Source organism: Hyperolius riggenbachi, chromosome 5 (assembly GCF_040937935.1).
Source record: "Hyperolius riggenbachi isolate aHypRig1 chromosome 5, aHypRig1.pri, whole genome shotgun sequence".
In the NCBI taxonomy this organism is placed as follows: domain Eukaryota; kingdom Metazoa; phylum Chordata; class Amphibia; order Anura; family Hyperoliidae; genus Hyperolius; species Hyperolius riggenbachi.
Genome location: NC_090650.1, coordinates 224,188,030 through 224,205,810, shown reverse-complemented (window position 1 = coordinate 224,205,810; position 17,781 = coordinate 224,188,030). Strand labels below are relative to the sequence as shown.

Sequence of the window (17,781 nt, the reverse complement as noted above, 5' to 3'; positions counted from 1 at the left end):
CCAGAAGATCAACAGGGCTGCCAGGCAACTGGTATTGTTTAAAAGGTAATAAATATGGCAGCCTCCATATACCTCTCACCTTGGATATCCTTTAAGAAACGCTGTTTTCTGATAAGTCAGATTGAGGTAGTGACCTGAATACTGTATGTAGCATTATAGTTATGGAATTTACATTCTTTTAAGTCTTACACATAAAATTGTATATGTAATGAATTATTTTCCACTATATACTGTATTATGAAAGTTTGGGAGTTTTATCTGTACATATTTTATTTCCATTTTTTCCTTACAAAAGAGTTAGCTCTTTATATACAACAGTGTATAAGCATCATTTCCTCAAAGAAAACAGGAGAGGAACAAGCTTGGCACTTGCTTGAGTATTTGTCACATAGTGTGTATACGCATACAATTCATCTATAGGTGAAACATAATGCAGTACTTATCCTGGCTGGTGTATGGGTGGAAGGTGCGGTCAGTGGGCGCTGGGGGGTGCACAGCCTGACCGTTTCGTTGTAGTCAGAGCTTCTTCCGAGGAATTGCGCACTAAGAGCAACTCATGTCACACTATAAGAGAATAAAGATGGAAACTGTCTCCCCCCAAAAAGACCCCTTAACTACTGATTTTCAGACTGTGGATCCGCTTTAATGTTTATATAAAGAGCCTGAAACTTTTTAAGGTAGGAGCTATCATATTGTGATATATATTGGATGCATTATTTCATATCCCTAGGTAGCCAGACATCGTAATAGCGATTACTACTTCTAGATCAGATTATTGATCAAGGATTAGCAATTAGTGCACACACAGCTTTTTGTGATTTCAGTAAGATTTTTGCAGAAATTGCTGCATCAAGCAAAAGAAAACAGAACAAAGTATCCACACACTGAATCTCAACTCACAGGTGAAACTCGAAAAATTAGAATATCGTGCAAAAGTCCATTTATTGCAGTAATTCAACTTAAAAGGTGAAACTAATATACTGTATGAAATAGGAACTCTGCAGGTGTTTTGAATTAGCTGATCAGAGTCTGACCCTCTGAGCCTACAATATTGAACATTTTCACAATATTCTATTGGTCTGAGGCTTGATATATCTCGCTTAAAGGGGAACTTCAGCCTAAACAAACATACTGTCATTAAGTTAGATTAGTTATGTTAATTAGAATAGATAGGTAATATAATCTCTTACTAACCCTGTTTTAAAAGAACATGCAAATGTTTGTGATTCATGGGGGCTGCCATCTTTGTCATGGGGGCAGCCATCTTTTTGGTTGAAAGGAGGTGACGGAGCAGGAGACACAGTTCCAACTGTCCTGTGTCCTGATCACCCCTCCCAGCTGCATGCGCTAGGCTTCAAATGTCAAATTCAAAATGTAAGAAAAAAAAATTTGCACCAAAACAGCAGAACGAGAGCAACAACATCAGAAATCCCATCATGCTTTGCACAGCATCAGGGGAAAAATGCCCGGGCAGTTTTCTTTTGTGCATCTAAGAATTAGGCTTGTACAAGAGAAACAAAGTTCTGATGCTGTGAAACTGTTAAAGAAACACCAGGCCTTTTCAGTGCTGCTGAGTCGATTTTTTAGTCCGGATGTTCACTTTAACATGTAGTGAGTCTATTTCATATATTAGTGTCACCTTTAAGTTGAATTACTGAAATAAATGGACTTTAGCATGATATTCAGATTTTTTTGAGTATCGTCTGTAATTGGCCCAGAATTACAACCCCTTCTAACCACACCCTGCCCCACACCAATCAACCATCTGTTCTGCCATAGTCCAGAGACTTCAGGTGGGATTTGTGTAAAATGATCTCTGCAAAACATATCAACCCAATATCATTGTTAAGCTATGTTGTTTTGTATTGTTCGTTTTAATTTTTTTGTTGAGGATTTTTATTCCTATACTGTATTTGTTTACTGTTTGTGTAGCTTGAAGATGACGACAAACCTTTACTTCTGCTAGAAATTGAGAAGCTTGTTCCACTAAGCCAGCAGCTTCAGATCACATCCAGGACACCTGTTCAGGGTAAAACTGCCATTTTCACCAAGGTATGTAGCTTTTACCATTAATAATCAGACACATCAGGTTGCTTAACATAAAGTATGAACTTAGCACAGACATATGTCAGCTCAATGCACTCCACATCTTTTTGGTCCATGACCAGATATGTGCCATTCATCAGATGTGCAGAAGTTGCATTGCCACAGTGCACCAAATCACAAAGCACCAGTGTGAAGGAGTCCATAAAAAAAAAATTCACCCTTAGATGCCTCTCCAGTGCCTTTTACAATGTAATGTTTCTACTGGGGCTCTGTAGCTTAAAGGGATTTGAATTTGAGCATTTTGTTTAATTGTAACCCATTGGGCACAGCACTGGTCCGCTTGTAGATCTGGCTAGAGCAGACAAATAGTGTGGGTATCTATATTTATTTACTGGTCTTCCAGTGACATCACATCCGACAATCTTTCTGCTGCACGTATGAACCACCTCATGTGCGCAGATGTATCAGGTGTATGTGGGCCTTAAGATCACTAAATCTGCAAAAAAACCTCCAAAAAAAGAGTTTTACAAACCAGGCCTCACTGTGTCACATATCAAAAACTTTATTGAAAGACTTACAGCAATCACAACTTGTATCAAGGAGATTCAAATAAAACCTTTAAAAACACTTGAAGCATAAGATTGACCTGACAGTCCCTGCATCCCACGCACGCTTCACATACATCCATTCATGCCATACAACAAATGAGAAGGTTTGCGCATATTCAAAAATGACCACAGAGCTCTGGGTAGACAAAAAACAGTTTTCCCCAGTGTTCAAAAAGATTGCCCCAAAATCAGCAGGGCAGCTTGAAGCTTACTTCAAACTGTATCACCTCAACTAAGCATGCACTTTCCAGCTCAGAGTCATGTTTAGCTTATACAAGCTTTAAACAGAACCTGTCCGTTGTAAATATAAATCCAGGACCTCCTCAGATCAACCAGTTAAAGCCACGGCAGTCCTTAGAGCTTAGGCACACATAGCAAAGCAGTTTCAGCCACAGAGGGTTAGATCTGCAGTTCAGCAAGCTGTTATAGCATTAGCATTAGCATAGCATTTGTTACGATAACACTTTGAGTCAGCACATTGATAGCGCTGTCTTGTTCAAAGGGACACAGAGCCCTGTATCTTACGTCTCCCAGAGAGTCTGTGGTGGTCATCTCATCAGAGGGTATGCACGCAGGTTATCCCATAAGTAGGCAGGATGATGTGCCAGAGTTCCGCTGGGTCAGCGCATCCATGCAGCGGCAGCAATGGCGGCGACAGACGCTCTCAGAGCGGCGTGGGTTGATAGTGTGGGTAGTCAGGATAGGTAAATGGACTGGATGTTAACATGGTGGTGGTAGGAGAGACAGAGGGCTAATACAGATTCGGGATAGGTAGGACAGGGAAGCAGGGAGAACTTATGGTGGTGTGGCAGGATATATTAGGGGTGGGTAGCTAATTGTGGGATTGAATAGTGTGTATAGTGGTAATTGGACAGATAAGGGCACAGGTGCACAGGAGGAAGAACACAGTAGGGTAGTAGGATAAATTAGGTATTACAAAAGGGGCAAGTGAGCAGGGGGATTGGGGTGGACACTGGGTAGTAGGATGTGTGAAGTGGGTACGGTATGTCATGGCGGGGTGGATGGGACTGGTGAGCAGAGGTATGAACACAGTAGGGTAGTAGGAAAGACCAGATATGGGTATAATACAGTAGGGACAGAAAAGAAGTGAAGCAGAAGGATTGCCAGACAGTGGTAGGAAATGTGTGAGATAGGTACATCATGATGGGGCTGGATAGGACAGGTGGAGTGGACACAGTGTGGTAAGAAAGGTGTAAAGTGGGTTTGGCAGGATGAAGAAGATATGACAGATGAGCAGGGGGTGGCCAAACTGTGATTATGGTATTGATAACGGAGATAAAGACATGGAGAGGCGATGGATAGGACAAGTGAACAGAGAGTTTAAGTGTTCCCATTAGATTGTCAGCTGAAAAGAGGAGAGCTTTCTCTCTCCTATTTTGTGCAAATAGTGGTGCCAACTTTGTAGTGCCCATAATGATTATCCCTTCTTTTATAGTGCCCTCTTGGAAAAAAGAAATGGATTAAGATGAAATGGGGCCTAGGCAAGATAGCAGTTATTGGTCAACGGTGAAGGTCACCTGGCTTTTTTTAGTAAGATTTGGTGGGAACTAGCACCCACCAGGCCCCTAGACTCTCTCCAGGGCCTAGGCAACTGTCTAGGTTTGCCTTGTAGATAATCCAGTTCTGGGCTGTAAGGCTTGACGGGGTTGCTGCAGACCAACAGAGTTACAAAGAGGAATGTAACAGGAGTGTAAAGATGTGCAGTAATAGAGAGTGGAGCTGTGTGGAAGAGGCAGATTGGGGGGGGGGGGGGGGGGGCAGGATGTAGGTGGACCTGAGTGTGTTGTATATAGCTCTGTGTGTAGTTCTTGTGGATTTGGATGTTGCAAAGTATTGTCAGGACAAAAACCACCATCACAATTTGAATACTACTGTATATGGTTAAACTGTTGTGTGTGCATGATTAGCAGATTTAAATGGTAGTTTTGACTTGAATTGAATTAAAAATACAGCTTAAAGCGGGATAAAACTGACATAACATACAATAAAATCAGTATTCCTACTGTTTATTACCCATACAGTTATCAGATTTGCTTTTGTGCACAAGTAACAGTGTCTGTTTACAAATTGCCAAAGTACAGTTTATCTGCTCTGTAAGTTGCCATTGCATTTTTATTGCATATATGCTGCATTTATATATTAAAATCCATCTAGGGATCACTTCTCAGTTGCACACATACTAGAAGCAGATAGAGCTCAGTTTCTGCACTTTGCTAATGTTCACTAAATGTATCTGACAAAGGAATGTAAACAAAAGATGTCATCACATCTTCAGATGCGGACAGAAGCTTTCCACTGAAGCAAGGAGCTTGCCACTGAAGAACAAAGTGCGGTGTTTAACTGCTTGAAAACTGTTTTGCTACATTTTTTTTTGTGGTAATAGATTTTATGCTGTAAATAATCTTTTAGAGCTAAGCAGAAATGCTGAGTTGCATACACTTTAATGTTATGCTGATTCAGCTTAAATTGTAATTTATGTTTCAAATAGGTGGACACATGTATTCAGAAAACAAAGGCAATCATGATGATATTATCCCAAGTTCTTCCGATTTGCTGCAAATTACTACAAAAAGTAAGTATTTCACTGTCTGAACACTGAAAACCAAAATATTCCATTGTCAGCTTTACCTAATGACAGTGACATCTCTGCAGACTATTACCGTATTTTTCGGACTATAAGACGCTCCGGACTATAAGACGCACCTAGGTTTAGAGGGCAAAAATCAGGAAAAAAACCAAAAACTAAACCTAGGTGTGTCTATGGTGCAGGGGCATCTTATGGACCTTTCCCTCCAACTATTTCGCTCCCCTTATGCATTCCTTGTATTTATTTTGCCCCATTTGGTCCCTCTGTACTTTGTCCATCCTTTTTTTTTTCACTATTAAATTTTATTAGCAGAACCAAGCTAATATACAAACATTTAAGACAATGCATAGGATATCTGAGAATGTAAAGTATACAAGGTAGGATAAAGTTTAGCACTCTAGTACACTTTTATAGTCCATTGAAACAAGGCAAGGTGACAATAGAACACTATACCATCAAAATTTCAGCTCACAATGGAGCTATAACAGGAATAAAAGTATACCAAAAGCCTTGCTATGCTGGAAATACCTAAGTAGTATACAGTGCTCTGTTTATCTATGCATATGTCTCCCATGTGCCATCATGCAAGCTAGGGGATAAGGAGTAAAGATGGGGGAAAGAAAAGGAGAAAGGAACAGGAGTGAGGGATAAGCAGCGTACACACGCCGGACTTTAGGCAACGACTAGTCCGTCGTTGCCTCCCGCTGGGTGGGCGTGCCAGCGATAGTCCGGCGTGTGTACGCTCTGTCGTCAGACTGATACGGCTGTTTCTGAGCGATCCGCCCGGCGGATCGCTCAGAAACAGCCGTATCAGTCTGACGACAGAGCGTACACACGCCGGACTGTCGCTGGCACGCCCACCCAGCGGGAGGCAACGACGGACCCGTCGTTGCCTAAAGTCCGGCGTGTGTACGGACCTATAGGATCGAAGAAAGTTATTAAGCTATCAGCTTCTTGTAGTCATCTGAGCATTGGAACTCTGTCCACACCGACCAAGTAATAGCATATTGATCTGACCGATCTGTTGAGAGAAGGATCAATCTTTCCATGATCTCAGTTGTGTCAACCTTCTGTAACCATGCTTTAATTGATGGGGGGTTTTGGGATTTCCAATGTAGAGGGATGAGGGCTCTCGCTGCATTAACCAGGTGTATCGTCAGGGATTTCTTATAACTTTTGACTGGGGTATGTGTATCATGCAGAAGAAAGAAGCTTGGACTAAAGACCAGAGTCGAGCAAGTGATCCTTTCTATTAGTTTATGGACAGATTTCCAGAAGTCGATCAAGGAGGGACAGGACCAGAACACATGGAGTATATCTGCATTTTGATTTCCACATCTCCAGCACAAATCTGAAACAGATGGAAAGAACCTGTGCAGGAGATTAGGGGTCCTGTACCACCTGGTCAAAATCTTGTATCCTGTCTCTTGTGTCGAGACATTCAGGGACCCTTTGTGATTGAGGATAAGGATGTTTTGCCATTGTTCCTTGCCAAGGTTTAGACCTAAGTCCCTCTCCGACTTCTCTTGAAAGCTCAACTGCTCAGGACAGGATGACATCAGCAAAATTTGGTATAATCGTGAAATCAGATGGTTATGTGGGGCTGAAGATAAAATCAAGTTTTCGAAGGGCGTTAAGGATTTTACCCAATCAAACCAACCCTTTAGGGAATTAATGTATGAACGTATATGAAAGAACTGCCAAAAGGTAAGTTTCTTGTCTTCCCTAAGGGTTTGCATTTCAGCCATGTTTTTCACCTGTCCGTTTACGATAAAGTCTAGAACCCTCGGGCAACTGTCTTTCGGCCATCTCTGTAAAAATGGTATATCAGCTGCTGATAGAAAATTAGGATTAGCTAAGAGTGGAGTTAGTTTGCTAGGGAAGGCCGACAGCCCCAGCGCTGGGAGGTACTTCCGCATACTTTTAATTGTAGTGGAAAGCAAAGGATTGTTCCACGATTTAATCATCTGGCTTGGGGTGTCAGCCCACCCCAGAGTGGAGGCCAAGCAACTAGCAATTTCCTGTTCAATGAGGACCCATTTTTTAGGGGACGTAGCGTTTGCCCATTCAACCACTCTTAACAGTATAGAGGCGAGATGATACTTAAATAAATCTGGGATACCCATTCCACCTGAGTCTTTGGGGAGAGACAAGGTAGTGCGCTTGATGCGGGGTGGTTTGTGGCCCCAAATGAATCTGTCAATTTGGGTTTGTAGCGTGCGCAAGAAGGAAGCGGGGAGCGTAATTGGTAAACACTGGCTGATGTATAGGAACCGGGGTAGTATATTCATCTTGACTGATGCCATCCTGCCAAACCAAGACAGATAAGGCTTCTGGCCCCAAGACAGAAGATCTGACCTAAGAACCTCTCCAATCCGTGTGAAGTTCGCTTCAAATAGTTTGTGGAGGTCATTTGTAATGTCTATCCCTAAATATCGTAATGATTTCTCGGCCCAGAGAAAGGCAAATGAGGAACGGCATTTTTGGACTATCCCGGTATCTAAGGATACATTGAGGGCCTGGGATTTATGAAAGTTTATACGTAAGTTAGAGATTGCCCCAAATTCTTCAAATCTCGTGATCAAACGAGGCAAAGAGATAAGCGGGTCCTTAAGATAGAAAAGTAAGTCATCCGCAAAAGCTGCTACGACATGGTAAGTATTACCAATACACAGCCCATTAATTGTCTTATCCTCTCTGATTGCATTCAGGAAGGGCTCTAAGGTGAGTATATAAATCAAGGGGGAGAGGGGGCACCCCTGTCTAGTACCATTGGTGATCGTTAGTGGAGCGGATAGTACCCCATTTACCTTCACTCTGGCCGAGGGATTTGAATACAGTAGGCCAATCCAACCCTCCATTGCCGAACCGATGTTAAGGCGTGACAGGGTGGCGTGGATATAATCCCACGCCACCCTGTCAAAGGCCTTTTTTGCGTCTGTGGACAATATGAAGGTCCCTTTGACTGATTTTTTAGCATGTGAAATAACATCTATTGTCCTCATGACGTTGTCTTTGGATTCTCGGCCTGGGACGAAGCCAGCTTGATCTAGGTTAATGTGCTTAGGAATGTGTGGTAGTAATCTATTCGCCAAGATCTTTGCCAAGAGTTTGGCGTCTAGATTTAAGAGTGAGATCGGGCGATAATTAGAGCAATTTTGAATGTCTTTACCTTGTTTGGGAATCACGGCAATGTGAGCTTCCAGGAATTGTCTGGACGGATGCATACCTGGCGAGAGATTGTTAAAGGCTGCAACAAAAGCAGGGGCGAGGATGCTACTAAAAGACTTGTAATATTGGGAAGTGAAGCCGTCCGGCCCGGGGGCCTTCCCTGGTTTGAGGGCTTTAATTGCAACCAGGAATTCGTCTGTTGATAATGGCGCTTCTAGGTCTTCTCTGTCTGAATTTGTTAGTTCTAAGGGTTTGGAGTATTTAGTAAGAAACTCTAAAATTAAATTTTGCCTTCTGGTTTGTTGGTTTGGATCTGGTTCCCCAGAGTGCAGGTTATATAAAGAATTGTAGTAAAGACGAAACTCTTCAGCTATCTCATCAGATCTTACCAACTTGCGTTGTTGTTTATTTTGCGTTGTTGCGTTTATTGTTTATAACTGATGGAATTTAGGAAGAAATCTGTTGCTTTCTCAGAGCTCTCGCCAGGTATTTTCCAGATTTATTGCCGGATTCGTAAAATATGCGTCTACCATTCAATATCTTTCTCCTGGCTTCGGAGAACAGTAGATGGTGGAGTTTAGTCCTAGTAGAGTTGAGTTCCTCGAGGGTCTGAACAGCTAGTGATCGTTTGTGTAATGACTCTAGTCTCGTTACCTCAGATGTTAATTGGAGGATACCCTCTTCTCGTTCTCTTTTTAGCTTTGCGCCCAGTCTAATTAGATTCCCCCTCACCACGGCCTTATGGGCCTCCCAGACCGTGAGGGCCGACACCTCAGGACCCGAGTTGGTAGAAAAATAATTGGAGAGCGTGTTGGAGATTGCTTCTTTTCTGCCGCTATCAGAGAGCAGATTTGGATTCAGCCTCCAACACCAGGTTTTGGATGTTTTGTTAGGGAAGCGGAGATTAAGAAATACTGGAGCATGATCCGAAATAATTTTGGTGCCTATGGAGGCGTCAGATATCATAGGTAAGTCTCTCTGTGACATAAAGATGTAATCAATTCTGGTATGTTTGTTATGTAGAGGGGAGAAGCAAGTGAAGTCTTTCTCTGTTGGATGTGAGATCCTCCACGTGTCCTGAAGAGTCAGCCCCCGTAAGCTCGCCCTAATGGCATTCAAGGCTCTGTAGGAGATGGAGGAAGAGCCATTAGAACAATCGAGCAGAGGATTAAGTGGGACATTCAGGTCTCCACCTAGAATCAAAATGCCTCCATAAAAAGTTAAAAGTTCTGAAAGCACTGACTTCATAAACTTAGGTTGGTGTTGATTAGGGGCATAAAGTGCCACAAAAGTGAACTGTCTCTCTCCGATCATGCCCTTAACAAATAAATATCTACCCTCTGGATCCCGTCTGACATCTTGCATCACAAACGGGATACGCTTGTGTATGAGGATGGAGACTCCTTCTGTTTTTGTAGTAGGAGAGGTGGAGTGGAATGCTATAGGAAAGGTAGCATGAAGTTTTGTGGGAATATGATGTGCTCTCAGATGGGTCTCCTGGAGGAGTACAACATCTACTTTTTCTTTTTTTAAGTAATTAAACACCACCGTCCTTTTTTCAGGTGTATTGATCCCATTTACGTTAATGGAAGCAAGTTTTAGGAGTTCCCACCCTGAGTTGTGGGTGTCATTATGCGATTGTCTTGCCATTTCTGGCAGACAGCTAATACTGTCAGACAGGATCCAGTGGGGACCAATTGAAGATGTTCTGGGACAGTAAAGGTTAAAGAGAGTATAGAAAAGAAAAGGAAGTATGAGAAAGGTAAGGATCGTCTGGCACATGGGAGAGTTTGAGTATTTTACTGGAAGAAACCGCAAAACTGAAAATTAACCCGCTCAGGAACGACTTGGGGGGTCGCACCTGGACTTCAATGGGAGATCAAAAGGTCAGCGTGCAAATCAATACACACTGGGCGGGAGGGTGACACTTGACGGTCTATAAGCAGAAAAACAGCAATTTAACCAAGTAACCCGCATAACCCGTCTATATAAACAGAAGGTGATCGTTCGGCCCTGATAATACTAATGTTAAATATATCATAACCTGTATATTTTAGCTATAGTTGTCATGTTAATAACCGAACCAGATTTCAGATTTAGCTAGACACATTGCTATGCTATTGCATTAAATCTAACAAGTAACATACTGAGAAGGTATTCTAGTAGCAGGTAAGAAGCGTCACACACAGACCTGAGTAAAATGGGGAGCTGTGAAATTACTGTGTAGTAAACAGAGGAGACATTATCAAAACTTTTGGCAGAGGGTGTACCCAAGTTACTACCTAGTGCCGACCCGGGTAAGAAATGTGGGTCGTCAAGAGGATTGTGCTGGGCGATGACCCATGCTGGTTTAATACAGTTCAGTCCTCATCAGATTGGTCCTGACTCACTGGCTGGAGTTTGTTCGGGCCTGGAGTCCTCCTCCTGGCCTGTTTGGGATTGTGTCATCTCGGAACTGTAACTCTGGGTGGTGGTAATTGAATCCAGTCCCAGGATCAGGCAAATACCCTCCCATGGAGGGATCTTTAGAGTAGGTAGGCCCAGATCTGCACAGAAGTCCCCAAGCTCAGCCGAGTTGCGGAGTAGAAACAGCTTGCCATTAGTAAAAACTGACAGAGCAAACGGGAATCTCCAGCGGTAAGTTAGGCCTTTATCTTTCAGAGCTTTCAGCAGCGGTTGGAGAGATCGCCTTTTAGACAGAGTGATAGGAGACAAGTCCTGATATAAATGAATAGGGTGTTCATTAAACAGAATCTCCTCTTGAGTTCTGGAAGCCTGCATAATTTCCTCTTTAAGAGGGAAAGACTCCAGGCAGCAGATAATGTCTCTCGGTTTCTCTGAGTCGATATTGCGGGGTTTCAGGGCTCTGACAAAGTTTATCTCAGTTTCAGAAGATCTGTCAAGCAAATCATTAAAAATGGCCGACAGCGCTTTTTTAGTGTTCTCCGCCGTTACAGATTCCGGCACTCCTCTCACCCTAATGTTGTTTCTTCTGCCTCTATTATCGAGGTCTTCGAGATGTGTAGAGTGGGCAGCTAGCAGAGTATTATGCGAGACCGCTGTCTGGTGAAGCACGGAAATCCGTGCATCTCTTTTAGTGCCCGCAGCTTCTAATGCGTTCATGCGTCCCCCTATGGCGGCCACTTCAGCGCGTACTCCCGCAATGGCGGCATGTAACGAGGTTTTAATGTCCTCTGCCATCGCCTGTATGTCGGCCAGGGTAGAGGGTCGTTCACCCACCTTTGAGCTGTGAGGAGGAGAGGAGGAGGAAGCGGCCTTGGTGTCTTTCTCCTTTGCCGGCGCCATCTTGGCTGGCAGGGCTGTGCTTCTCTGGGTTCTGAAGATCTCCGGAACGATTCTCCCTTGTTGTGATGGAGGGAGTTTGGGGTCTGTGAGGGTGCTTTGGGAGCTTCTAGTGCTTCTCATATCAGTTGGGGGCCAAAACGAAGCTTAGAAATGCAGCTTTAGACGGGTTCTGCGCGGGAGCTCTGGTTTAGGCAGCCATCTCCTTACGGCGTCAAGCCACGCCCCCTACTTTGTCCATCTTGTGTCCTCTGCCCGTGTCCTCTTTCTCCCTTCCTCTGTCTCCATGTGATTTGTCCACCTGTGTCCTCTGTCCTGGCGTCCAATGCCCTGTGCTCTGTCCCTCTTCCTTAGTCCCCTGTTTCCTCCATGTCCAGGGTATCCACATTGTCCCAGTGTGTGCTGTGTCCCAGGGTCTGCATGTCTGCCAACCCCCTATGTCCCAGTGTCTGCCTGTCTCCAGTCACTCTGTGACCCGGTGTCTGCGTGTCCCAGTGTAATAATCACATAGATGCAACTGCCCGGTGTCTACTTGTCCCGGGGCCGCCTGTCTCCAGTCACTCTGTGACCCGGTGTCTGCGTGTCACAGTGTAATAATCACATACATGCCGCTGCCCGGTGTCTGCTTGTCCCGGGGCCGCCTGTCCCCGGTGTTGGTGTTCCAGTGTAATAATCATATACATGTAGCTGCCACTTCTTAACCAGGCTGTCCCCCGTGTCTCAAATACATACCTCTCCTATCTTTTATCATCTGGCCGTCCCCCGGTGCCGCCGCAGCTTGCTTGCATCATCGGGAAGTCCTGGACGTCTTTGCAGAGAAATAACCAATCAGGCTGGGGGCCAATCACTGCGCGCTGTTATGGGCCAAATTGACGGAGAGGTGGTCCCGCCCGCGAGACCATCGCGTCCTATCAACATAGGAGCAAGGAGCAGAGAGCATTCTGATTGGCCATTAAAACCAGCGCCCCCTGCCTGATTGGTGCATTTCTTTGCAAAGACGTCCAAGACTTCCCGATGATGCAAGCAAGCTGCGGCGGTACCGGGGGACGGCGCGATAATAAAAGATAGGAGAGGTATGTATTTGAGACACGGGGGACAGCCTGGTTAATAAATGGCAGCTAAATGTATATGATTATTACGCTGGAACATCACTACCGGGGACAGGCGGCCCCGGGACAAGCAGACACCGGGCAGCGGCATGTATGTGATTATTACACTGTGACACGCAGACTCTGGGTCACAGAGTGACTGGAGACAGGCGGCACCCGGGACAAGCAGACACCGGGCAGTTGCATCTATGTGATTATTACACTGTGACACGCAGACACTGGGACATGCAGACACCGGGAGCAGGCAGACACTGGGTCACAGAATACAGGCAGACACTGAAATAGAGGGACACATGGACAGGGGGATGCAGACAGGGAAAGGAGGCACAGGTTCAAATATGTAGTATTCGGACTATAAGACGCACTGACTCCCCCCCACTTTTGCGTCTTATAGTCCGAAAAATACGGTATTTTAGTTTGCGATTTATATTTTCTTTAGTAGAATTACAGGCTGTAAACCTCCCCAAATGTCCAAGAGCTGTAATAAGATGTGTTGGATCATTTCCATTTAGCAGCATGTAGTAAGGGCTTAGCCTATTTTTACACTTGGGAAACTGAAACACTTAATGTGAGAATGCTTCCATTTGTGGAGTGTATTTTAGAACTACCTTAGTATATTGTAGAGAGTATAAGTGGTCATTGCAGGTTGTCATGGAATATCCTCATGTAACACAGCAGGTGTACGTTCTTCATGGCTTCTTTACATGGAAATTGTGATTGTTCATGTGAAATTAAAATTATAGGGTGTGAGCGCAAAATTGCATCAAGAATAATTACAGATGTTTACTCTTTTCTACACTAGCCCAAGGCACAAAGCATGGAGCAGGTCAAACAACAAGTTTGTTTAGCCGTGTACTTTTTCATTACTTTTATAATAATTAAACTTGTAAGCATTAAATAATATGTAAACCTGTGCATATAAAAAACAAATAAGGAACCTACAATTGTTGACATTGTCTATAAAGTTGCAAGCCATGGGGCTCTCCTCCTGGTTTCTTGTAAGTCATTTATCTGAAAGAAGCCTGCAGCTTGGAAGTTCAGACCTTTCAGATCTTTCCAGCTGTAGGTTTGTCAGTGGTGCATCCAGGACCAGAATACCAGAATTCCATTAAACTGTTATCTGTGCAGCCAAACACTGAACAGGATCATCTTGACACTATTGCTTCCTACTTGCAGCAGAATAAAGCAGAAAATTATTTTGCAAGACATACCGTATATACTCTAATACAACTCGACCTTGTATATAAGTTGACTCCAATATTCAAACCTCTTGAGCTGGAATGTTTTATTGACTCAAGTATAAGTCTACCCAGCAAAGTTAATGGCTGCACTTGGGGCTCAGGAGGGATTAATGACTGCACTGCATACAGTACTGCAGTCTTTAACCCCTCCTGTACCATAAGTGCAGCCAACACCTGCTGCAGGCCCCCAAGTGCTGCAATTATTCACTCCCTTTTATGCAGCCCAGTATTCCCCCCCTGCCCCTTTCCTTGTTAATTGTTGTGGCCAGGTCTGTCAGACCTGTGTTTTCTTGGCATTTCCTTTCCTCAAAGTATCACTTACCACAGGTTAAATTGCTGCAAATGGGAATGTCACTATTAGTATATACATTACTCAGTGTGCTCAGTGTTGCCTGTGACTCGTATATAAGTCGACCCCTATACTTTTATGAAGTGGATCAGACCTACATTTCTAGACTTATACTTGTGTGTGTGTATATAAAGTAATTATTTTTTAGTTTGGGTGTGCTTTAAGCAGTCATTTTGGTAACAATGGACTTTTTTGGACTGTGAGGCACTTTATTTAGTGTGTTAGTGACCAGAACTGGAATTGGACTTCACCGTTCAGCTGTAAGATTGATGTAATGATTTTCTGTAACACATATCACTCCAGTCTGAGGTTGCCTAAATACAAAATGCTAACATTAAGAGATGCATCCCACACAATGTGTTTTTCTCCTGAGTGCCTCCGTTCTCTTTTCCGGTATCTGTTCCGGAAATCTGGCTCAGTCACACCAGTCAGGTCTTCTGTGCATGAGCAGAGGGGACATGCATGTGTAGAAGAGCCGACTGGCGCGACTGAGCCAGATTACCACCACCGATAGGAGAACGGAGGCACTGAGGAGGATGGTGAGGGACCCATTGCTGCTCATGGGGCTGGAGGACGCACCATGTGTGTGTATAAGATCTTTTTTCAAAACGTCTTTGGTACACGTTAAACTCATCTTTAGGGGCATGAGCATGCCATTAAAAGGGTTCTTTTGTTTTCCAGTGTAAAGCAGGCAATGGATGTTATCGATCACCTCCATCATGGAGAGAAAACCGTATACAGAATGTTGCAAATGAAGATGGTCTAGATGGGAAATCTGTAGAGGCTTTTGGAGTGAAGTCTTTGGAGCACCATGTAAATAATCTGACATTTTTAGAAAGCAAGTAGCACTGTGGAAGGGAATTTGGAGAAGATGGTGGATGCAAACCGTTTCTGTGGGGAGAGAAACCCGGATGTACTGAACTCAACATGAAGTCTTTTATTTGTGTTTTCTGCTCCTCATCTTATTGGTACCATTGTACTCTATACAGATTCACTATGTCAGGTTGAAGTAAGTCTTTATCAAATGTGATTGTTTGCATTGTATTCCATTCACTGATCACGCTGTTTTATGCGTTCTATTAGAAAAAAAACTCTGTTGTTAAGATCTTTTTGGAAACCTTAACCCAAAGATGCTGCTATGGTTTGTATACGTGTGATATGCAGGAAAATAAATTCTCATAATTTAAATTTGCCGTGTTACAGTTTAGCTGTCAACAATTTGTCATTTTTGCTGGTTTGCTTTTTTTCCCAATTGTACTGTATTTGTTTACCTGTATCAGGGCAATGTTTTGTGGTCAAAAGCACTGATCTGCTCATGTCTTAATGGTTGACATTACACCCTGCTCACAGCAAAGAATAAATGGCACACTTCATCATCAAACACAACCTGCACCTTGACAGATTTGAATTAAGTGTTTTATTGTAAACTTGCTGCTGTAATCTTTACCTTTCTTGGCAAAGATTCTATCATAGAGAACTATTTTCTGATTCGATTTGATTCTGTTTAGAAGATCTGATTTGAAGGCGGGAGTGTTCAGACATTGGCTGCTTAGTATAGTAGCTTGCTCTAACCCAGTATTTCACAAACCCTGCCTCATGTCCCCTCTACAGTGCATGTTTAGCAAATAAGCTCACATACCTACATGGAGAATATTCTAGTATATCTCAGCAGTGTGACATCATCACTCTGGGATATCCACATCAAATGATCTGCTGGTTGGCAGGACTTGAGGTTTGAGAACTACTGTGATAATATGCTCAAGCACAGGTTATTAACGGCTGTCCTGCCTAAGTAGCTGTGTACATTTTGTGGGTTGCCAGAGCTCAGGTAGGTTAATGAAATTTAGAGATCAGGTAACTTTACCTCAGTAGAGAGAAGCCTCTTGATAATCCAGAGGTGTCCCGCCGCCCACAAGCTCACTGTTCCAGTGCTGGGATCCTCTGAATTTATTCGGCAAAGGCTTGTGGAATATGTTTGCTTGACGGAGCTTCAGTCTGTGTACAAGCACGGCCGCACTGAGCAGGCACAAGATGATCCCTGTAGTAGCACAGAGACGCTTAAGCATGGCTTTTTACTTCATGCATAAGCTGCTCCACACTCCTGGGCAGGCTGTCAGTGTGCCTGTGCAGTGCAGTGCAGCGCAACCCAGTTAGTACACTGACAGGAGCGCTGCCCTGTAGAATTGGGTTGCGGTGGGCTTAAGAAAGATCAGAGAAACCTCTGGAGCATCCACAGACTTCCCTCTGAGGTAAGTGGATAACTTTTTGTTTTTGAAAGTCCCTGGTTTTCTTTAAGGATCTAGATTGCAATGTTCTTGTATGGCGATCCACAAAACACAACCACTGGTGAGGTCTGATAACCCCTGTGTAGGAGGGTCCCTCATGTTTATGTTGTAACCCTTTTAATTTGTAGGTTTTGAGATGCATGTCAAAGAAAATGTATCTTTTCTCAGAATGTATACCATATTTAAGTTTCATGAAAATGTAGTTTTTTTACATTAACAGTTGCAATGTAAAATTCTATTTTTAAAATAAAAACTGATGAACCTTTTGTTGGAGTATGTGCTTTACTTTAATGTCGGCAGTAGAAGATGTTGGTGACAATGTATAAAATGTCACTGTTTGGACAAGGAGTACAGTTTATAATGTTTGTGCTAGATATTTTATTTTTGTGGGACTAATTTGCTAGGTAAATAGGGCAATATAGAAGAGCTCTAGAACAGCAACTCCCCTAATCCCAACACCAGGAAAGTTGTAGAGCCATGCTTAACTTTGGGAACTCTGGCTAGTGATGAGGTTATTACTTTACCTTAGTAACATGCTATTTCATCACTTTTACCCTAGTCTGTAAACAAAAGAAGAAATTAGAGGTTAACTAACCTCACTTTACCGGGTATGTTCACAAGATTTATGCTATTCTATTCCTTAAATGCTAAATTTTCTCTTTGATAAAATAACCTGTATGTTATGTAATGCTGGATGGCTGCACTTTAACACGCTCACTCCACCTATTTTAGAATATCAGACAAGCGCAGCTACGGCTTCTCATATACACCCTAAAGAACCCTACACCACCTTTCAAAACATTTACATGAACTTAACACCCTTTAATCCTACTCTCCTTGATCTGGTGTGGAGACTTTAATTTCACATTAGATAGAAAGATAGAATTTCTAAAGCTTACATAAACACGCTAGATTAAACTTGCCACAACACTCACGACCGACCCCCCCCCCCCCCCCAACGATCCTCTGTTCGACAAAGAAGCCGTGCATGTTCCGTTCATTCGCACTCTCCCTGTCATTCCGCACTTCTCTGTGTGTGGGCAGCAGCCGATAGTGTTCTG

At 43.3% G+C, this 17,781-nt stretch overlaps 1 protein-coding gene across 5 annotated transcripts in view; it reads left to right on the top strand.

The window, feature by feature from the left end:
• CTNNAL1 (catenin alpha like 1) overlaps positions 1–16,986 on the top strand; it is a 285,190-nt gene extending 268,204 nt beyond the window's left edge. For all 5 annotated transcript variants that reach the window (XM_068236706.1, XM_068236703.1, XM_068236704.1 and 2 more), the window contains 3 exons: positions 1,933–2,052; positions 5,164–5,247; positions 15,117–16,986. In XM_068236706.1, coding sequence (XP_068092807.1) covers positions 1,933–2,052; positions 5,164–5,247; positions 15,117–15,281 — 369 coding nt within the window. In that variant the 3' untranslated portion in view covers positions 15,282–16,986. The remainder of the gene's footprint in view (positions 1–1,932; positions 2,053–5,163; positions 5,248–15,116) is intronic.
• The last annotated feature ends 795 nt before the right edge of the window (positions 16,987–17,781 follow it).